Raw genomic sequence first — 21,633 nt, forward strand, 5'->3', positions numbered from 1 at the left:
GCTAACCTGGCCTGCCTGCAGTCCAGATCTTTCACCTATAGAGAACATTTGGCGCATCATTAAACGAAAAATACGTCAAAGACGACCACGAACTCTTCAGCAGCTGGAAATCTATATAAGGCAAGAATGGGACCAAATTCCAACAGCAAAACTCCAGCAACTCATAGCCTCAATGCCCAGACGTCTTCAAACTGTTTTGAAAAGAAAAGGAGATGCTAGACCATGGTAAACATGCCCCGTCCCAACTATTTTGAGACCTGTAGCAGAAATCAAAATTGAAATGAGCTCATTTTGTGCATAAAATTGTAAACTTTCTCAGTTTAAACATTTGCTATGTTATCTATGTTCTATTGTGAATAAAATATTGGCTCATGTGATTTGAAAGTCTTTTAGTTTTCATTTTATTAAAATTTAAAAAACGTCCCAACTTTTCCGGAATTCGGGTTGTACATAATCGACAAACTCGACTCTTTTGCTGTGTCAGTATTAGCGGCAGTAGAATAAATACTGCAAGTTTCAGAGTTAGACCCCTCCACTCTTTTTGTTGTGGGTTTATATATATATAAAAAGAATGTCCATGTTGTTTATTTAGCATATCTCTGCAGACTAAAGCCGAGTCTGAGTCCACTCCACTCACGCGATACTTTGAGATTCATGGGCGCGAGAGTATTGAGCTTTATTTAACAAAAAACTTAACTTATTAAAATAATAAGATAATACAAATAAAATAAGAAAATATTTATTTTATTAATAGCTTTGGTGAATTCAGTTGGCTCTGGTCTGGGGGGTAGTGCCCCCCTGGCCCCTCCCAAACTCCGCCTCCCATTGATTCAAAGGGTTAAATGCTTATACAGTCAAGTCAACACAGATGAGCATTTTGAATGCAGTTGAGCATTGACTCAGCATCCATCGACAGTCATGATGGTGCTTCTTTTAGCTGTAAGGTCTGGCACTGCGGGGTTTCCCTTTCGCATGAACTGTGTGGGGGGCTGAACGAGGCAACATTAACCCCTCACTTTCCTCTCCATCTTGAGGTCGATTGCTTTTCACGCCTTACCTGTTTAAAATGGAGGCTCTGAGGTAAAAGGGTAGAGGTAAATCACTGTGCGAGAAAATCCCACTCAGTACATCCGAGCGATTGGAAAACCCCAGTCTTTCAGGTTAGACGCTTGCACCTAATTAAGCTGTTACTTTTCCAGTTCCCTGTTGTGAAGTTTTGATTTGTTATTCACAGTTCTGTTTGCTATGACGTTCTTTGCTCAGCAGTGTTTTTTCACATGGGTGTTTAGACTTGGAACAAAAAAAGCATGGTCAACGGCCACCACTTAAGTTACCACTTAAATACGTACAAACAAATTATTGTAAATTTGAAGTGTCTTGAGTGCCATCTGAGAGCATTACATTTATTCAGTGTTCAGCAAGCTGCTTTTTAATTTGATCTGTAAGCTATAACTACATAAAGGTACTTTCTATAGATATTAAACAAATATGCTGAATTTATCTTCCACATAAACAGCAAGGGGTTTCTGAATGAATGACTCACTCGCATAAAAAAACACGCTGATTTATACAACAGGCGGGAACTTGTGACAGCAGCATTTAACTAAATATTATGCCATTGGAGAGAAGACTTAGGAACTTGGCTCATTGAATCTTTTTTTTTTTTTTTTTTTTTTGTCCAAATGAGCCAATTCAGTAAAATTAATCAGACTTCCCAGTACTACTTGAGGAAGAGCTTTTGACTATAACATTAGTTGTTTATGCAGTTTATATTTGTGCTTGATTCAGTACATATTTTGTCACTACATGCTAGCTTCATGCTTATTGTGTGACAAAGTAGCTTGATACTGTAAAACCTTCACTTTTTTGGAAAAAGCTGAATCTCTGTCATCTTATTGAAGAAGCGAGTAATTTAGTAACGTTGCTTTTATTAAATTTCACCCTGGGACCTTTCGTTAACAAAACAACAATTGAATTGAGAGGTAGATTTCCAAACGATCAGCTGAAGTATTTTTTTGTTTTGTTTTTTGCTGCCTAACTCATTATGCACTCTAGCTATGACTTAACTATGACACATATATAATGAAATTCTAGGTGATTTGGAAAGTACTATACGTGGGCAAATTTTGCCAGTGCGATTATTATTAAAACCCTCTCCAGTATGTGGTTATTAATCATAGGTTATTAATAATTACGGTCTTCTTTTCTTTAAAGTGGGTCATTGAAATGTGATGGTTTAATTGTTTGCCTTATCTTTTTTTTCTTCTTTTTTTTTTGAACTCAACAGTAATAGCGTGCTTTCACACTAAATTTCAGGTTTGGTTGGGCCCTGTATCCATGAGTGTGCTTTTGCTGGAGGCGTTCTGTGGGGGTTCCCACAAACAGCTGGTTGATCTTCTCAAAGAAAGTATTGAAGACTGTGTAAGCTTCACTCTGCCTGCAAAGAAATGGCACTGGAGGGCCAGAACTTCTGCTCTGTACTTCATGCAGGCAGTTCCAGCAAGTTCCTCGTACAGGTCAGTATTGGAGATAGATATTTAAATATAAAAAAATTTTGGACAGTTTTAGACATAAACATGTATTCATTTCATTGGCCATTTACCAGTTCAAAGATTTGAAGACAATACATTTGCATGACCTTAAATGAGGCCAGGTTAAGTGTAATCAGTGCACTAACTGACGTACGCTGTTGTATTGTACCTCATACGTCAAACATTTGTCATCCCCTTAGTCCCATACTTAAAAGCCACATATCTGTGGTTTCCTCATTACTACAAAGCATGGCTGAGGATATTTCACCATACAGCTCTATTGTATAACCAACCTTGCAGAAGCAAGACTTGTACATGCACACTTATGCCAAAGACTTGTTAGAATTTAAAATCATGTCAAAATGTAACACATTTCTAAATTTCTTGCATTATGGAGCAAATTTCTTTTTTTTCTCTTTCTCGAGGGTTCTTGGAGAAATGTAATCAGGATAGGAATGTTTGTGGTGATTTTATATGCTATTTTGCAATATTATTATTATTTTTTATTTTATTTTTATAATGCTTGTTATATATTTTGACCTATAATTTTTACTAATTAGTGATAATTTTCTACTTGTGCTGCTGGTGTAAATTTGACCGTAGATTTAGAGCAGTTTCCTACTTTCTACTGAAATTTATCTAGCTATTCTCATCTTTTTTAAATGTCATCAAAACGCATGACAGAAGTTTTGTATAATAACAACTGCACAGTGTGGTTTGACATTTTTACACCTAGTACTTTGATATTCTTAAAAGTCAAAATCAAAGTTTGTCGAGGTGTTACTGGTATATGTGGGTACACAGTTTGATCAGTCACTATATAACCTCCTGATTAAATAGGTGATACAAGATGAACACCAACACTGAGCTAGATAAAAGTAATCATGACTGCCTGTATCATCTTCAGCATGGAAACCCGAGTAAAACTTTATAATAAGTTTCATTTTATTCTTATTAGTTCTCATCAAATATCATAAACTTACAATGAAGAACAGATTTTTTTTTAACCAGCATTTATTATTCTAAATTAATGTTAACTTATAAATATACTATTGTTTATAAATTCATTTTTGTTTAAAATGTAGCTTATGTTCATTTATGCAACTTGAAATGTGAAAAATGTATTAGTTTATGTGGAAGTGAACATCAATTTTGATTAATAAATGCTGTAATAGTATTGCTCATTGTTAGGTCATGATACCTACACTAATGCATTAGATAATGCTAACCTTATTATCACCAGAATCAGAATATTTTCATTTCACAATTATATTTTAAATTTAGAATACGTGTGCCTGCACACATAGTGCACTCCACGGAGAGATGATACCCTTGTTTCATTATAGCACTTCGTGGAACTCTGTGAAGGGTTGGTTCAGACAGAGTTTCTAAAAATGCATAAACAAGGACACAAACACGTTTAGAGACTAGGATCCGATTGGGGACTTTCTTGCTTCCTTTTAAGGGATGGAGAAACCGCAGGTGGGTGGGGAAAACCCTGAGCATTCCTTCAGCTGCAATCTCATCTCACTACACTCGAAGTTAAGCAAAAGTCAAAACATGCATTTCATTCCTGAAGTCAGGTGTCAAATATGCACAGTCATAACCTTTCACGTGTCAATGAGCTGAAGGCACCTTCAAAACCTGTATCAACTGTCAAACCATTTGTAACTTTCCCTTATGAGACAGGCAAATATTATGAAAATATTTGAATGTGGTCCATTTCAGTGAATATTGATGGTCAAAATATTAATCTACTACTTCATTTAGGGCATACAGTAATAATGAAAAGGTACTAAAGCAATAATTCGCCGAAGAGCAATGCTTGCTTTTGCAGATCAGCACTTTTGATGATAGAGTGACAAACCTGACTCAGCACAGATCAGCATGCCCACCCACTGTGTCTCTTATCTACAGGTTCTCGCAGAGCCAAAATGTCTGGTTTGATTACGGTTAATGGTTTGCACTGGAAAAGTCAGTAGGCGACAGTTACGGTTAATTAACCTTTTAAAAGAAGCCAACAATGGCTCCTATTTACACACCTTGGATGAAGATTATATCTATTGAGTGTATTAAATTGAGATGGGACTAGTACTTTCCATTGAAATTGATGAGTCAGATTTAGTTTTTGCCTTGGGCCCTGAAATTGCTCATTAACTCACTGACCTAAAAAGATCCATCAGACTCGAGTGGCTGTCCTCACCTCCAGTTCAAAGGGAGCCAAAGTAAGCCTTCCTGTTTCATTAGTATTGACGCACTCCATTTGACAGTTTCAAGCAGGAAAGCAAGACTAAAAATAGTAACTTCTATCATCTGGTTTGATTTTAGAGTTGTGTGCGAGCAAGGATTTGGCAGGGTGCCGTTCAGCACTCCTCCTGATGGAGTTGAGGAACAGAGACGTAATCCTGCCACACAGTTACAGGGGCAGGGGATGGTAGAAGCTGCCCCTTCATGCTGATTTTAAAGCAGTGTGATTGGTTTTTCGTATAGTTAAGATTAAGAATTGGTTAGGGGGAGCTGGTTGTAGATTAGCATAAAAGGGACAGTTCTGACAGTGACAGAGTCACGGTCGCAAGGCCGCAGGCTCCCCACATCAAAGAGACTGGCGAGCGGGCTGCAGGGTTAGACTGACAGGCGGTGGGGGCTTAGAAGAGGGGGCGGGGTTCATTTAGGGAGACCAGAACTGAACTTCAAAGCCCTTGTCCCATGGCTCTTAGCACATACAAGGGTAAAATCTTCAGTGGTCCCCTACTTGTGTATAAAAGTTCATTAACCTCAATAATGTTTCGCTCAGTATGGAATGTGCAGATATTTCTGTGTCCTCTTGTGTTTCAGATGATGTATTTTATTCATTTGCAGATCTAGGATTTCATTTTTTACTCTAAAGTCATTTGAGCCCTCTATCGCTGGCATCCTCAGCTATAGTTGCAGTTATTATGCATTTTGCATTAAAAAAAAAAGTCAATTTTTATTGTTATAATGTTTTACTATGTCCTTCCCTCAAATTAGACAAGTTGATACGTACCCCTCCCATCTTAGTGCGTGCACTTAATCGCTGTAGCGCATGGCTCCACTATGTTAGCATTTAGCTTAGCACCATTCATTCCTTTGGATCCAAACAGGGATGAATTTAGAAGCTACCAAACACTTCCAGGTTTTCCCTCTTTAAAGATGGTTACATGAATAATTATGGTGGCAAAAACAAAATGTGGCCATTTTCTAAGCAGATAAAAAATGATAACTATAATGTATGGCGGAAGAGCACTTTGCAGGACTTTGACCGTGGTGCGGTAATATCATTACTCCTGAAGGTCGCGCCAAGGTCAAAGTGCTGCAAAGTACTCTTCTGCTCTTACAGCGAATGAGTGCACGCACTGAGACGGGAGAGGTACGTATCAACTTGTCTAAGTTGAGGGAAGAACATAGCGAAATATGGAAAAACGGTGGCGTTTTCTTTTAAGTTTTGTCTATCAAACGAATTAAATCTTTCTGCATAGCAAAATCACACATGGTCAGCAGTTTACCATCAAATATTTATCAACGCAGGAAGATTTGTTTTTCAATACCGTACATGATTAATAATTTAATTCCAAACAATATATATATATATATATATATATATATATATATATATATATATATATATATATATACAGTACAGACCAAAAGTTTGGACACACCTTCTCATTCAAAGAGTTTTCTTTATTTTCATGACTATGAAAATTGTAGATTCACACTGAAGGCATCAAAACTATGAATTATTATTACCTTTATTTAACCAGAATAAAACTCATTGAGATTAAAAATCTCTTTTCCAAGAGCGTCCTGGCCAAGACAGGCAGCAGCACAATTAACAAGGTTACAGGCATAAAAACATATAACATCAACATATAACAATTTGTACAAGTAATAAAAATTATAAAGTCATAAGAAATCAGAATTTCACATATTATCGCAAGCGACAAACAACAGCAAGGATCGTCCGTCATAACTGAGTCAGTCATAACATCTACAGCCAGTTTGTGTAGCTTCCATGTTGTTTAAAAGTAATTTAAAATCAACCAATGAAACTGGCTCCTTAAGATTCAGGACATTTTGCATCTTAAGGAGCCAGTTTCATTGGTTTATTTTAAATTACTTTTGAACAACATGGAAGCTACACAAACTGACTGTTGATGTTAATTAACACATGTGGAATTATATATGGAATTATATACATAACAAAAAAGTGTGAAACAACTGAAAATATGTCGTATTCTAGGTTCTTCAAAGTAGCCACCTTTTACTTTGATTACTGCTTTGCACACTCTTGGCATTCTCTTGATGAGCTTCAAGAGGTAGTCACCTGAAATGGTCTTCCAACAGTCTTGAAGTAGTTCCCCGAGAGATGCTTAGCACTTGTTGGCCCTTTTGCCTTCTGTCTGCGGTCCAGCTCACCCCTAAACCATCTCGATTGGGTCTGGTGACTGTGGAGGCCAGTTCATCTGGCTCAGCACCCCATAACTCTCCTTCTTGGTCAAATAGCCCTTGATGCCTTCAGTGTGACTCTACAATTTTCATAGTTATGAAAATAAAGAAAACTCTTTAAATGAGAAGGTGTGTCCAAACTTTTGGTCTGTACTGTATATATATATATATATATATATATATATATATATATATATATATATATATATATATATATATATATATAATTTTTTTTTTTTTTTTTTTTTCACATGTTACAAAAAAAAATGTTTTGTTCTTTCAAACGTTTTTTTTTTTTTTCCTCTGTCTCACAGGGTTTTGTTCACCAGCTCCGTTCTCAGTCTTGCTGAACTTGTAGCCCTGCGGCCTGATCTCGGCCGTCTTAAGAAGGTCCTCTACTTTCACGAGAACCAGCTGGTCTATCCAGTTCGCAAGAGCCAAGAAAGAGACTTCCAATATGGCTACAACCAGATCCTCTCATGGTAACAGCAGAATCTGACAAACTTTACAAAAGTACCCTTGGAAGAAAAACAAATGTTAGGGTACCAGATGTATCTAATGTGCTGGATTTCAGTTTTATCTTTGTTTTCGGCGTAAAAAAAAAAAAAAAAAAGTATATGCAAATTGATTTCAGAACTTAGTTTAAGTAGAACAAAGTGCCATTAATTACTCTTAAGTAGTTTTACGGTTCGTAAGTGTGCATAGTTGACTAAATTGTAAGTGAAAGGGAGAATAAAGTGATGTGTGGCCAAGAATGGTGACCAATACTCTGCATTTAACCCATACAAGTGAACACACACACACCGTGAACACACACCCGGAGCAGTGGGCAGCCATATTGCTGCAGCACCCGGGGAGCAGTTGGAGGTTCGGCACCTTGCTCAAGGGTCTCACCTCAGTCATGGTATTGAGGGTGGAAGAGAGCGCTGGTTATTCATTCCCCCTACTGACAATTCCTGCTGGACTTGAGACTTGAACTCGGAACCTTAGTGCTACAAGTCTGACTCTCTAACCATTAGGCCACAACTACTATGGCAGTATTATGGCAGTGTATTATATGTCATACCCCATATAATTTCTACTTTAAACATGATCAAAAAAAAAAAAAATTAACATAAGAAATTTAAATTAAACTAGAAATTTCCCAGGTTTTGATTTTCAAAAATAAGGTTGTCTTAACGTACGTATGTTAATATGTCAATACAGTCTGTGTATAACAAGTACCATTTCTGTACCAGACTGGATTTTAGTTCACAAGAGAGACAGTTTGTCTGAGACAGAATTGTTTATCATGCACGTTACTTGGCATGATGTGATTGGTTAATTATGGGATCGTATAATGGCACTCTAATTCTTAAGAACGCGCTGTTTTAAAACCTAATGTCATAATCAATCTTTATGCTTGAAAGAAATGGTTTTAAGAGCTCTAATTGGAATACATTGTGATTGTTGTCTGTCAGAGTATGATGTCAATAATTCAAAGGCCCTTTGCTTGCTCAACTTTATTAACGTTGCAGAACAGTGACACAAAAAAAGCGCTCGGCTCCTCTAATTCACTCTCTAATTGAGTGCAATGCAGTGATTGATTCTGGCAATTGGGGTTAATCAGTGTGCCATTTAAAAACATGGTGTGTTTGTTTCTTTGGATTCTAATAAACATGTATTAAGATATTTAAAGTGACTAGTTACTGTAGACGTCTGCTAAGTGTATGTTTTTTATTTACAATTGAAGTTAGCTTTTCAAAACATATGCTGATTTTAATAACACTCATTTTCTAGAATTAATTAAGAAGCATTATTGCCACGGTTTGACATTTTGTGGCTTTGTTTGTCAGTATTTTTCTTCCTTCGTCATCTTAAATAACAATGTTTTCCCAGCCTGGTTGCAGATGTGGTGGCGTTCAACTCTTCATTCAACATGGAGTCCTTCCTCTCCTCCATCTCCACATTCATGAAGACCATGCCTGACCATCGGCCCAAAGATCTGGACCAGCTCATCCGCCCCAAGTGTCGCGTCCTCCACTTCCCAATTCACTTTCCCGATGTCACAAGGTCTGTTCTTATATCCCTCACCACAGTTTTCTAGGGATCACTCCTCCACTAATTAAAAAAAGTGCTAGCGAGTTCAGTCTTAATCTGCCCCCAAAAGCTGATCATGTATGCAAGCGTGGTTAATGGCGAGAAGGCAAAGTTGTGTAAGAAAGTGATTAGAATAGACAGCTTTAATGTCCTGTGTGGATCACTTGACACGCTCCAGCTACAGATACGTGCTCGGGCATAGATGCATGAACATACACAACATGCCCACTGGGACAGGAAGCGATCTCTCTGTGTTATAGTCTGTTTGACTGTAGATGATGTAGGTATTTGTGTTTGATTTTTGTGTGGGTGAGAAACCGATGATGCAGTATGAAAATTAGTGAGGATTTTTACTCAAGGCATGTGATTTTGCAAATAAAAAAGGAAATCCAAATAGTTTTATTAACCAGGTTATTAAAATCCACAATGTTTCCAAAAATCATTTTTGCTCATTTGGTAAGCAACTGTAGCTACAGTGTACTAACTTTTCACACTGTGACCATTAATTATGCATTGCATTTTAGTTAGTTATCATGAAATAAATAATATTTAAAATAAAATCTCTTTTTTAAAAAGTGCTTGTTTAGAAGACAAAACCATCTAAAAGTAAATATTTAAAATGCAGTACACTGAGACCAGCTTGATGTCCTTGCAGTCTCAGTTGTCGGTCCCTGGATTGATTTTTGGGTCTCTGAGCACACTACTACTCTTTCCCCCTACAGCTTTAAAGTCTCACTGTGCTGTGTACTTCGTTTTGACTTGCGCAGTTTAGATAGGTTTCACAATTTGCCTCTCGAACTGTCGTCTTGGATCAGCAAGCATGGGTGGTGCTTTTTTCATAGCTCCGTTCCAAAGCAATGTCAAGAATAAGTCGGCTAGAAGCAACTCCACGGAGGGGTCTGCTTCTTATTAGAATCCTAATGAACAGCAAGCAAAACCCGAAACGAGTGGAACAATATTGTTAATTCGTTTTGATTCAAGGCATTCTTGGGATGGCTTATGTGTGCTGGTTTAAAGATTAGAGAGACCTGTAGTGCATAGCATTTCATAACCCCGCTTTAGCTGTAAAGCAGTCTTTGTCATTTTGATGTGCACGTAGCTATTGATTTAGAAAAATGTGAATAGTTGTAGATTGGTTGCAAAATTATAATATGAATAAATGATAAATTATAGTAGCTTTCATGATACAAACATATATATACAATAAATATATTCATAAAATATGTAAAATATAATTAGATATTAAAATGATAAATAAAATTGTGTTTATATAACGCACATTATAAAATCTAATATAAACATTGGAATTTGAATTTTATGTTTGTATGAAATGTGTAAGCTTAGCATAAAAATGTCATGTCACATATTAGCAGTATATATTTCTTTTTAATATGCTTGCAGTCCATTTTTTTTTGGTCTTATCTGTGCTCTTTCAATCTAAAATGTTTATCTCCAAGGTCTGAGTGCGGCATGTTTTGCATTATCCCTCTGATGCATGACTTTTTCGCATTAGTCAGTAGATTTTTGGTTGACAAAATCAAGATTTCCAATGCACACTTAAAAGAAATATCCAGCCGCTTTGTGTTTTCAAGTTTGTTTTTTTGTGATTTAGAAGAGCCAGACCAGCCTACACCACTGAGGTCACGTTTCAGTGTTCTTCATCACTAAAACAGCTGTGTGCACTTTGCTGCGTCTTTTCGAAATGCACCTATATTGATAACGTAGCTCTCCATTTTTATGGAAAATACTCGCAGTTGTGTTTTAGAAATGTACAGTAAATGAAAAAGTACTGCACTGATGTAAAGATTTTAATGCCCTAAGCCTAACTAACCTGTTCTATTCACTAACCAGGTGCTAAATATATCTTGAACAGCACGATCATTGGACAGTCTTATTGACTCCTTCCTCTGTATTTTAGTGTTCGTGTGTCTGTGTATGTTTGTTGTGTGTTTCATTTCTATGAGGTGATGGACATGCACCTACGCCTTGTTGGATGACAAATTTGCCTTGTGTGTAAAATGTGGGTTAAGATGACATTAGTAATGTTGGTCCACACTAGTGTGAGTGTGTGTGTCTATATCATGGGTAAGAGATGCTGTAAGTAAGCTGACACTGATGACGCAGGGCTCTCGCCTACAGTGTTTCTTAGCTCATTTTCAGATAGTAATTCGCCCCTTCCAAAGCAAACTCACAGAGTGTAAGGAAACGATTATATGCATGGCCAGCCATCCGTCAACATGCCCTGGGTTCTTTTCTCAGCAACCAACTTTGTCCAAGCCTTTTAAGAATTTAAAAATATTCCCAGAGACAAACAAGAGAAGAAGCAGAGTATTTGATTTGAAATATCTCGCAGGTGGGCTCCTATGTGATGCATATTTCTTATTTCATTCACTCTTATGTTCTCTTTCTGCCAAAACAAACATGACAAATTTGTATAATGTATATATGAAAATGCACTGCACTGCACTGCCATACCATATTCACAATAGATGCTGTGGAAAACAAAAGACAGACTGCAAGAGGTCAAGAATACTTATATAGTATGTATAGTCCCTAGAGGATAGCCCATAAAGGTTAGCAAAAGGAAACTCCCTTTAAAGTAAATAACGTACAAGGTTAGCCCGCAGTCACCATCCCCATTTAGAGGAGAATGATGGAGAAAAATAAACAAGGTAAAAGTAACCTCAGAATGAAAACATCTTTTGTAATCTCTCCTTGAATGTAACATAATCCAAAGAAATCTCTCTTTAACAGGCTTCTATTACCTCACAGTGTCCTTTGGATCAACTTAATGAAACCTCACTTATTAATTGGCTTTTTGCGTATAGCTGTAATTCAATCATGATTGACCTTAGTGAGCAGGAGCCCAGCTGAGCGAGACCATACCACATCATCAATCACGGAAATCCACAACTTTGGTGGCCCCTATCAAAGGCTAGTCTTTGTATTAAAACACAACAGGCTAGCTGGGTATGTTTGCATAAAGTCACATGACAATCAGGTGTCCTTTCAAAAGCTTCAGTCCTACGGAGCCGCCACATCACAAAGACACTCCTGCAAGGACTCATATGTAATGCTTCACTGATTTCCATTATTCTTTGCTCTGGCAGAAGAGTGAATTTGGTTTCCATAGCACTTAACTGGCATCAGATGTTTGCAGAAAGTCCCACGCACCCGATCGGAGCACAAAGATTGATGGCCAGCACTGTATTGATCCCAATGCTGTGATCTAAAACAATGACAGTTTTTCCTAAGATGGGGACCACAGTGCTATCAAGCTCATCGAGGGGAAAATCCATCACCGGAATCTCTCGTAGACTCTTGTTGTCAGGAGGACCAGGTTTTCATTAGCCCATTTAACTCAGCACAGATAACTGAAGTTACTTTTCAAAGTTGGTGGGGAAAAGAGGGTATTTGGCTGCTTTTTAAAAAGCAGTTCAAAGGCATGGATGTGACTCTCTGTACAGCGGCCTGCTGCCAATGACTGACTTGTGGAGTGATTCTGTTACTGAAGCAGATGGCAGGAAATCCTGCTGTAGAGATTGTCTCCGAACGGTTCAAAGGGAACAGCGCAGTAAAATGATGCGCCTTGGTCCCATATCGAAATAATAAAGTCGCATCAAAGATGCCAGTTACCTTGTTGCTTAAACCAGTGCCACGGCTTCATAGTTGTTTGGGTTACATTATTTAATTGAACCGTGTGTGTGTGTTTTTGTAGAAATGTGTGTAGAACATTGAGTTGTGGATTTTATTTCTGGACGGCTGAGGAAACCATTCCAGTGTATTGGAAAATTCGCTGTTGGCCCAATGCCAGCTTGTTTTATAAACAAGTATAAGTAATAAAAGCTGGTTTTGTGTCATAGCCGTGATGTATCTGCTGATGTTGAGCTTCTGCTAATTCTGCTTGTCATACTTGCTCAGGTTCCCGCAGGGGCCTTGATTATCGCCGTATTCCTAGTTGGTGGCCACCAGCGGTCAGAAACTCATCACTTGGCACCCGATCTCCAAATACTCATCCGCCTTGCTACTCATCCTGTAGCACTCTCTTTTTTGATTGCTGTTAAAGCCTTAATGTAGGCAGGATGGGTTAAAGAGGAGATGGGCTTTCTTAATCAAACCGCTGAGCGTTTAATCTTGTCGGTGAAACATCTGGCGGGCACCTTTTCTCATTTGTTCTTTGACATCGGATTCCACCACCTCGTGCTCGGAGGACATTTTCAAAAGGGATCTCCATCCTTGTGGCACGAGGACTCCTCAGAACGTGCCCTGTGAAAATAATCCAAAAGTAAAGCCCAAACGTATGGCATGCGTCTGATCTCCAGATCACATGTGCCAGGAACGAACCACAATTGAGTCCATATGGCGCTTTCAAGTGCTAGGAGCGAACCGTGATAAATAGGAATGAATCAAGGATAAAGCCCCTGGGTTCAGAGATTTGTCCCAAGCAGCTGGCTTAAGGCCATAGGTTTTGCCATGATGTAATCAGGACATGCAGGTATTTATAAAGCACAATGAAATATGTGCCTTCTTTGATTGCCGGTATTTAACTAGGTATACATTTTATAGCCTCCAAATGTGAGCATAAATGCACCCTGCTCACTTCAAAAGCACTTGCAGTGAATACTCAAGATGCTAAAGGGTGCAGATCTTTACTGTCTCATACATGCTGATTTGGAAACACCCTATAAGAAGAAATTCGGTACTACTACTTTATTTTGAATAAGCAGCATTAACGCTAATGGCTGATTACTGTGGTGAATACATCTTCAAATTGTGTCTTTAAAGAGATAAAAACTAAGCCCAAGCCCAAAACTAAAAATGATGTCAGAAATTTCTCACTCTCATGTCATTCAAAAGTATGACTTACTCCTTTCTGTGAAACATAAAATAAGAGATTTTGAAAAATGTTGGTTGTGTGAACAACATGGTACCAGAGTGCCTTTCGATAAATGTGGGGAAAAATACTGGGACATTTCTTCTTGTCTGTTTCACAGAAGAACGTCTTAAGTCATACAGGGTTGGCAAAATGATTACAGAATTTTCATTTTTAATTTTAAAATCAATGTCTCTCTGTCTCTCCATGTGTAAAAATGAACGAATATGAAAATACATTATAGATAGGGATGTTTTCCCTGATGTAGTCCTTTAGTGTGCAAGAGCAACCTGAGGGTTTTGTCAAGATAAATACATTACTTACAATTACAAAAATGCCTCAAATTTGAGCATTATCTGAAAAAACAAAGACCTGAGTTGTTTTCGTTCATGCTAACACCTGTTCAGCTTCATCAAGAGTGTTGACAACAAAATAAGAGAACATGTAAGCAAATTATAGACAGTTGTAGAAACCTGACATCATGGCACATGTAAATTGATGTAATTGAAACAGAACTGGAGATTTTTGCCTTTCGCTCTGTAGAAACAGCTCCTTTACATAATTTTTTATAGCTTTCTATTATCAATTTCTAAACTAATTTCTGTCTTCTATCTTCCGTTAAAGAAACGTTTATCTCTGTTTAGAGTAAAACAGTCCTTACATTGCCATTGTTAAAATCTAACATCCTGCTACAAGAAAGTTTGTTAGATGTGATGAACAGCTATGTGCTTGTATCACAGTGATCAGGCTGTTATGTTTCTGTTTCACATGACAGCTGTCATTGCTTGTGCAGTTGTGTCAAAATCTGCCCATTCTATGTCAGATTTGGTAAGCCATATGCACATTACATAATACGGAAAGTCTGTCATCGCTAAATGCATTCCACAACCCGATACAATCATATCCAGCATCTGTGTTAAATGGAAATAGGGCAAAGCTGTAGTGTCGCTGGAAACCTCTACTAGCCGTCTGTTTGGTTACGTCCTGTGACCTACTTTAGCTGTACTGCATGTAAGTCTTTGTCATTAAAATTTGGAATCCTCATTCCATCACTATCTGAGGTTTGATATTTTCATTCTCAATGTCATGTAGAGTAGACTGAAGTCCAGGATGTGTGTCACAGTTAGGGCTGGAAGTTTGGCGTTTGACTATGAGGTCAGTTGGTAATAATGAACATAGATGTTAATGTGTAGTAATGACCTTCTCTGTCCACATCTCAGAGGCTCTCTTCCAGTCTCCTATGCCCATCATACCGGACCTCTGTCAAGCCACCCTACAGGGCACCCACAGTGATGAGACTAATGCTGGCGACGGTGGTTTCACATGTCACAAACGACACACTTGGCTACATTAAACCTTTTGCGTGATCAGTCGCTTTTGTTCAGTGGGCAGAGAATGTTATTAGGGATGTTTCAGGTTCAATACAAGTTAAGCATTTCTGCCATAATGTCTGTTTCCACAGAAAATTATTTCAACTTTAAGAAAAAAAGAAAAGAATGGTTATAGCATAATAAATGGGGTTGTTAGCATACACAGTTTATAGCCACTGTATTTAAATATTGTACAATATCATTCAAAAGTTTGGGCTGGCTAAGATCTTTGTTTTCTTTTATCTGTGCCTCCTATGGATTTATTTGATAAGCAATGCATTTTATTTTTTCTTTGAATATAGTATAACATGTACTTTGTTATTGTGATGTGAGTCTGAATTTTCAGGAGCCATTACTCCAGTCTGTTTTGTTGATCCTTCAGAAATCATTCCAATATGATGATTTGTTGCTCAGGAAACATTTCATACTATTATCAATGTTTTGCTGCTTAATATTTTTGTGGAAACATGATTTTATATATATATATATATATATATATATAGGTAACATTATCAAAGTTTTTACCAAATTTTGGGTAAATTACATTATTAAAATGCATTAACTGTAGTATACATGTTAATATGGGACACATACAATATAAATGGTTAGTAAAAAATCATCTGTGTTCCCTCCAGCTCCCTCCAAAATATAGTGCACTTCGTGGGTTAAATATTTGTGATAATCAACAAATAAAAATTAAAATTTGACCATTCTATAATTCAAATAATAGATGTGCTTTTTTTTTATTTGTTTTTTTTTTTATAAAAAGCTAATTTTACATTTTGCTTTGCATTGTTTACTTCGATTGTAAGTACCTCATTGATATCCCAGCTAAATTTTTTGTTGTTGTTGTTGTTTGTTTTATTCAACATTGAACAAATGTTGACTGTTTCGCTTAAGTTGTAATGAACCCAGTTCCTTTAAGCTGTCCTGAGCCTCCCGGAAGTACTGCCAGAACTGCTGGAGAAAGTTTGCATGTCTCACATGTAGCTCTCTCCACTTCTGAGCCATTGCAACGGCCAACCTCAAGATCAATGGAATTTTTCATTAGCCTGGGAAAAAAAGAGACCGCTTGTGATTATTGCCAATAAAGGAAATTAGATGAAATGATTTTTGACTTTGATTTTCTTTCCTCCCTCTTTTCCCCAACCATCCTTTCACATTTAATCAAATGCAAGGTAAAAGTCATCACTGAAATTGCGCCTGGTTCATAAATAAGCTAATTGGTGGCATTCTCTTTCTCTCTCCTGTTGGAGGATACGGCTGTGTTTTTATTGCCTAGTCAAAAGCTCCTCGTGTAATTTTCAAAATGGCCCTCGAAATGAAATTTTCCTCCCAGCTTGCGAGGCAACTCCATCGCTCATACCTTGCCGCAACCACCTTCTTGTCATCTCTTTAGTGCAGCTTTATGTAGCCTGGCTCTACTGTCCACATCTGTTAGTTAATTCATCCATTGCGAAACTCTTCCCTGGCACTTTTATCAATGGCTAATCTAATGGAGGTGAACTGCCGAGTGACTGCTCTCATTGATACTCTGTCTTTCTCAGGGACGTTTAGAGAATAGTAATGGCATATTTGGGTGTTTCATATTTGGATGGCCATTGATTGCTGCTGAATGCATATTTACTGAAATGGGTAAGGGATTAGAGCATTGCGTCTGAAATGACAACTTCAAAAGAGTGAACAGCAAATACTCTGTGGACGTTTATTTTGTGGCTTTAACAGCTTTCTTTGAAGGTTCTTCCATTCAAACCGCAATTTACCTATCTGTATTTGACTAACGCTTCCCGAACTTGTTTTCATCTAGATGAAAGTGCAATCAAAATGCACAAACAGATGCACACTTGTGAACTGTACTCAGAAACACTCTTAACACAGTTGAGAAGATAAAAAACTTTCGGAAAAAGTGGGAGGTAGAAATACACCCAACATTGTGGTGAATCAAGGCGGCCATCTGTACGTAACTCTGAGAAAAAAACCCTCTTTACACTCGACTGCCTTTACAAGCCCCTTTGTTTTGAAGTTGATGAGTTCTCCAGCACTTGGAAGGATCCACCTATATTATAAATATACTGTGGGAAGTCGTGCTAAATTGGTTAGTAGTTCGTCATGTTGTATTGCTTCCCTACACCACAAAGACTTTGGCTCCCCGAAATACAAGTATAAGTGGCACTTATGACATCCAATTTATTCAAGTCAGTTTAATAAACTGCTGTTTTTTTATTTTATGATATTATATTTCTTCAAATATACCTTGTAACAGAGTGGGAATGTAAAATTATTTGTTTAAAAAATTTTCAATTTCAAAAAATTTTACATTTCTTTAATGGAAGCTTGCATCAGCAACCTTGTGTTTGGTGTTAATGATCTGCTTGTTAATTTTTGGTCGGTTATCTTGAACTGCTTTTATATTTTTTTAATTAATTCGTACCATACTAAAGATAGTGCCATATATCTGTCGTTTTTTAATGCTCGCTTAAAAGAGTACAAGGTAGGTAGGTTAAAATTTTAGCAGTTCCTTCGCTTCTGCTCCACTGCAAAAAATAATAGCACGTCAGTAAGCATGGGGGAATCTTGCTCTCAAGCAGCTAATTGGCTTGCGTCCATTACACAACCTACAATTAGGACTCGCGGTGCCGTGGAGGCAGCGCATGGGCTGTGCAGTCGCAGAGAACCGAGAAAGTGCTTTCTGCATTTTATGGATTGCTTTTGGCAGTGAATTATGTGAAAATGTGACTTGTTTTAACTTCTTTAACTTGTAATAATCGTCGTGGTTGCAGAATCCATCAGTCCGGTTGTGTGCTCGACATATTTTAAGACCGAGGAGAGAGAAATGCCATATGAGGCCCCTTTTTTAAAATGTGGTTTTAGATACCTTTTTTGATTATATTGCTCAAACATGTTATATCCCAACTGGTGTTGCCTATGAATTATTTGCTCCTTATGTTGTTTTTTTATTATAGAAATCAACAAAGGTTAGAGAAAAATTTAGGAATGTGTTTACCGTCATCGTGTTTTTTTTTTGTTTTGTTTTTTCATAGTTTCTCTTATGTTGTTTTATTGGGCTTTTTCCCTTTCGTCCTCAGATTCCTCCCTGCACACAAACGTCTCAGGCATTCAGTGCGGTGTGATGATATCCACCCTCTGTCTACTCAAAGCCACGATCAAACATCAGCTCCAAGGTAACATACTGTAGCACTGAAGACTGTTTATGCATTAAAATAACCGAGACTGGTTATTTCTAGAGTGATCGTGAGTAATTGATGGGGGCCTAACTTATGACCTTATAAACCCCTGCAGTTGTCCAGAGCTCACAATAGACTCTGAGCCACCTGAGAAGATTGTGGCAGGGCCGCAGCAGTCCCTGGAGCCTGCAAGTGACCCACCATGCCAGAAGACGTCGCAGAATCAGCCAGTGTCTCGTCTGTCTGGCGATGAGAGAGGGAATCTTCGGCCACTCCACATAGTCTGGCCACATCGCTGGTAAGACCTTCACGATAACATCAGAAACATCTATTCATCAAGAGTTCATTTAACATGCATTTATTTATGGAAAATCTGATTTAACAAAATACTTTCAATATTTCACTCTTTCTTTTCATTATCTTTTATTTTTTAATAACTGACTGATTCTTCATGTATAATTAAAATGAATTTAAATTCATTATAAAGATGTTTCTTCAACTTGGAGCACTTTTGATCTTGTGGACTTGCAAAATATATATAATTTGTAAAAAAAAAAAAAAAGAAAAAAAGATTTCCACATCATTTTTGTTTGATTACATTCTGTGGTTGAATGACAAAACTTTTTTGCCGTAAAATGGATAACTGATAAAATCAGAGACTTTTTTTTTTTATATATAAATCTGAGACAAGGGTATAGCAATAAAAAAACATTTGAAAAGTAGCAATAAATAAGACATCATAAAAAGTTTATGTTTTAAGTGATATTTAGCATGAAAGTACCTGGAGTTGAAGTGACACTCTATTTCATACAATTGTAAAAACTGCAGAATACACAAATTATAAAAAATAAAAATAAATGCACTCACACAGAAATGTAGTGTGAGAACCTTGTTTCTCAGACTTCAAACATGTGCGACATGAAAGTGCCTCAAGCATCAGCCTGTATACAACTACCATTCTGTAAGTTATTTGCTTTGGACTGTCCAGGGAATTGTTTGACTGTACGACAGAGGCATGGAAAATGGATAACATGCTTGTTTTGGTTCAACATGCATAGATAGATCACTGGTTCGGAGCAGTTCTAAGTGTGTAATGTGTCCATCGACCCCCTCGTTGCTTGTGAAATATTTCTCAGCATCATCTCATTGTTTCTCAATTTCAGTCTTGGCGAAAGCCACTGTTAGAATATTGTCAGTGATGCCGATGGCGACAACTGACAACTGTTTTGTTCACAGGGACTGATGGGGGAGGGATGAGAAAATATTTCATTCCCCACAGGACTGCTCTGTGGTTTTTGTTGAAGTTTAAATATCTTCCACTCCCCATATTTTAGACCTCCTCTTGGCCTGAGTGGAAACCAAACAGCATTGTATCTCTACCTCATCTGCCATGGGCAGAGAAAAAAAGCAACTGTTTCTCAAGCCACATATTTCTCCCATGAATCTTTACTCATCTCTTGGCAGCGACGGCATGCTTCCTTACCAAAAAACACCCATAAATAAGATTAACAACCGAAAAAGACCACCGGTGTCGAAGTTTGATGCTGACACAGGGATTTTGTGATGTTTGTTTGTGTTATGTATCTGTCATTCACCTACTCTTGTATCAGTAACAAAAGCGGCCATTGTGTAATCTCTTCAAAACTGAGCAAAACACAGATGGATTAGCGCTGTTAACATCCGTGCCTCGTAAACGTTGGCTTTGGTCCGAGTTAAATTGGGATTTACACAGGGCGAGAGCTGCTGGAAAAATAAGAAGGGGTTTGGATTATCTCTGGCAGTGTGTCCCATTTCATCCTTTTTCATTTTTTCCCCTTAGCCTCTCTTTTTGAGTTGGTTGCAGATTGTTAATCTCCATGTGGCCTGGATTGGTCTTCATCTGTTGGATTACAGGACCTTTTTATTGCAGGCGCTGAACGGGGCGTATGGTCAGAGAGGGCAGCTGTTTGCAGGTACATGTGATGAGGGCTTAAATTTGCTTTCAAAAAGCACATTTACCTAAGAGGGCAACCTTGTTTTTCACGGTTCTCAACAGGCACATGTTCTTTCTCAAAAAAAGAAAAAAAGAAGAAAAAGAGCAGTGAAGACAGTGACTATAGTACAACATCAGACAGTCACATGGCCTGGCATGGGCTTTCCCTCTGCTGGACCTTTGTCTTTCAGGCGATCATTCTCTGCAGGCGGTTACGCAATGTTTTTTTTTTTTTTCTGTGGCTTGTCTTGAAATCCAGACATAATTGTGCATTTCTCGTTCCTCCCAGACTGTGCAGCGGGCACTAATGACCAAGTAAAAAAGACGCAGGCACTGATGCATCACCACACTGTGCTGGCAAGGATCATGACTGGTTCCACAACTCCTCCTGCGCCCTGTTCATCACCAAAGCTGTGCCGCTGAGACCCCTGTTAGAGATGGACGGCGTTTGGAAGGACATTATATGCTGGAATTTTGAAAACGGCACAAAGGATTTAAACCCAACTTTGCGAGCGAAAGCAGAATTCCAGAAAATATTTGACAATTGATGTTTGCACAAAATTAAAAAAAATAAATCTGGGTTGTGTTAGAGTAGAGAAGGGGAAAACAAATCATTTACTGACAGTTAAAATGGAAACTAAGAAGTCAGCCCATACACTTTCACATCCATTCATTTATGGTTACTCCCTTATTAGGACCCCACCACGCACCCCTCCCTGTGGAGGAACAGCAAGAACGATCGACACGGTCATGGTTTGTTTTGTCTTGTTTTACCGGAGGCTTTGCCTCCGCTATTTTCAGCTGACCCTAATCAATCCCCAGATAACCGAATCCTGGGCTTTCAAGAGCCCTATTAATTAGCCCTTTCACTTCCTTCTGATTTGAATCCTTTACCGTCATGCTTTTGCAGTAAATAGAGTTTGAATTTTAAAACATGCACCTCATGGGTGCGACTTAAAGGGGAATATTTAATCATAGCTGTCTAAATGAGAGAATCATATTCTTTTAAGTAGTACCAGATGACTGCTAATGAGCATTCGCCGGGTCCCTGCAGAACACCCCTTTTTTCATATTTGTTTTATTTGGTTTCTGTTTCATTGCACTCTGAGGTCAAAGGGTAAGACAAAAAACATTTTAGTATTGGAAAGTAACACAT

The 21,633-nt window shown here is 37.8% G+C and overlaps 1 protein-coding gene across 2 annotated transcripts in view; it reads left to right on the top strand.

Moving 5' to 3' along the window:
* LOC132152943 (glycosyltransferase-like domain-containing protein 1) overlaps positions 1 to 21,633 on the top strand; it is a 37,434-nt gene that overhangs the window by 7,438 nt on the left and 8,363 nt on the right. The window contains exons 2-6 of one of the 2 annotated variants that reach the window (XM_059561961.1): positions 2,288 to 2,516; positions 7,313 to 7,480; positions 8,877 to 9,050; positions 18,407 to 18,502; positions 18,621 to 18,803. In XM_059561961.1, the coding sequence (XP_059417944.1) occupies positions 2,338 to 2,516; positions 7,313 to 7,480; positions 8,877 to 9,050; positions 18,407 to 18,502; positions 18,621 to 18,803 (800 nt within the window). In that variant the 5' untranslated portion in view covers positions 2,288 to 2,337. The remainder of the gene's footprint in view (positions 1 to 2,287; positions 2,517 to 7,312; positions 7,481 to 8,876; positions 9,051 to 18,406; positions 18,503 to 18,620; positions 18,804 to 21,633) is intronic. The other variant, XM_059561962.1, reaches the window with a different exon arrangement.

Source organism: Carassius carassius, chromosome 11, assembly GCF_963082965.1.
Source record: "Carassius carassius chromosome 11, fCarCar2.1, whole genome shotgun sequence".
NCBI classification, from domain to species: Eukaryota; Metazoa; Chordata; class Actinopteri; order Cypriniformes; family Cyprinidae; genus Carassius; species Carassius carassius.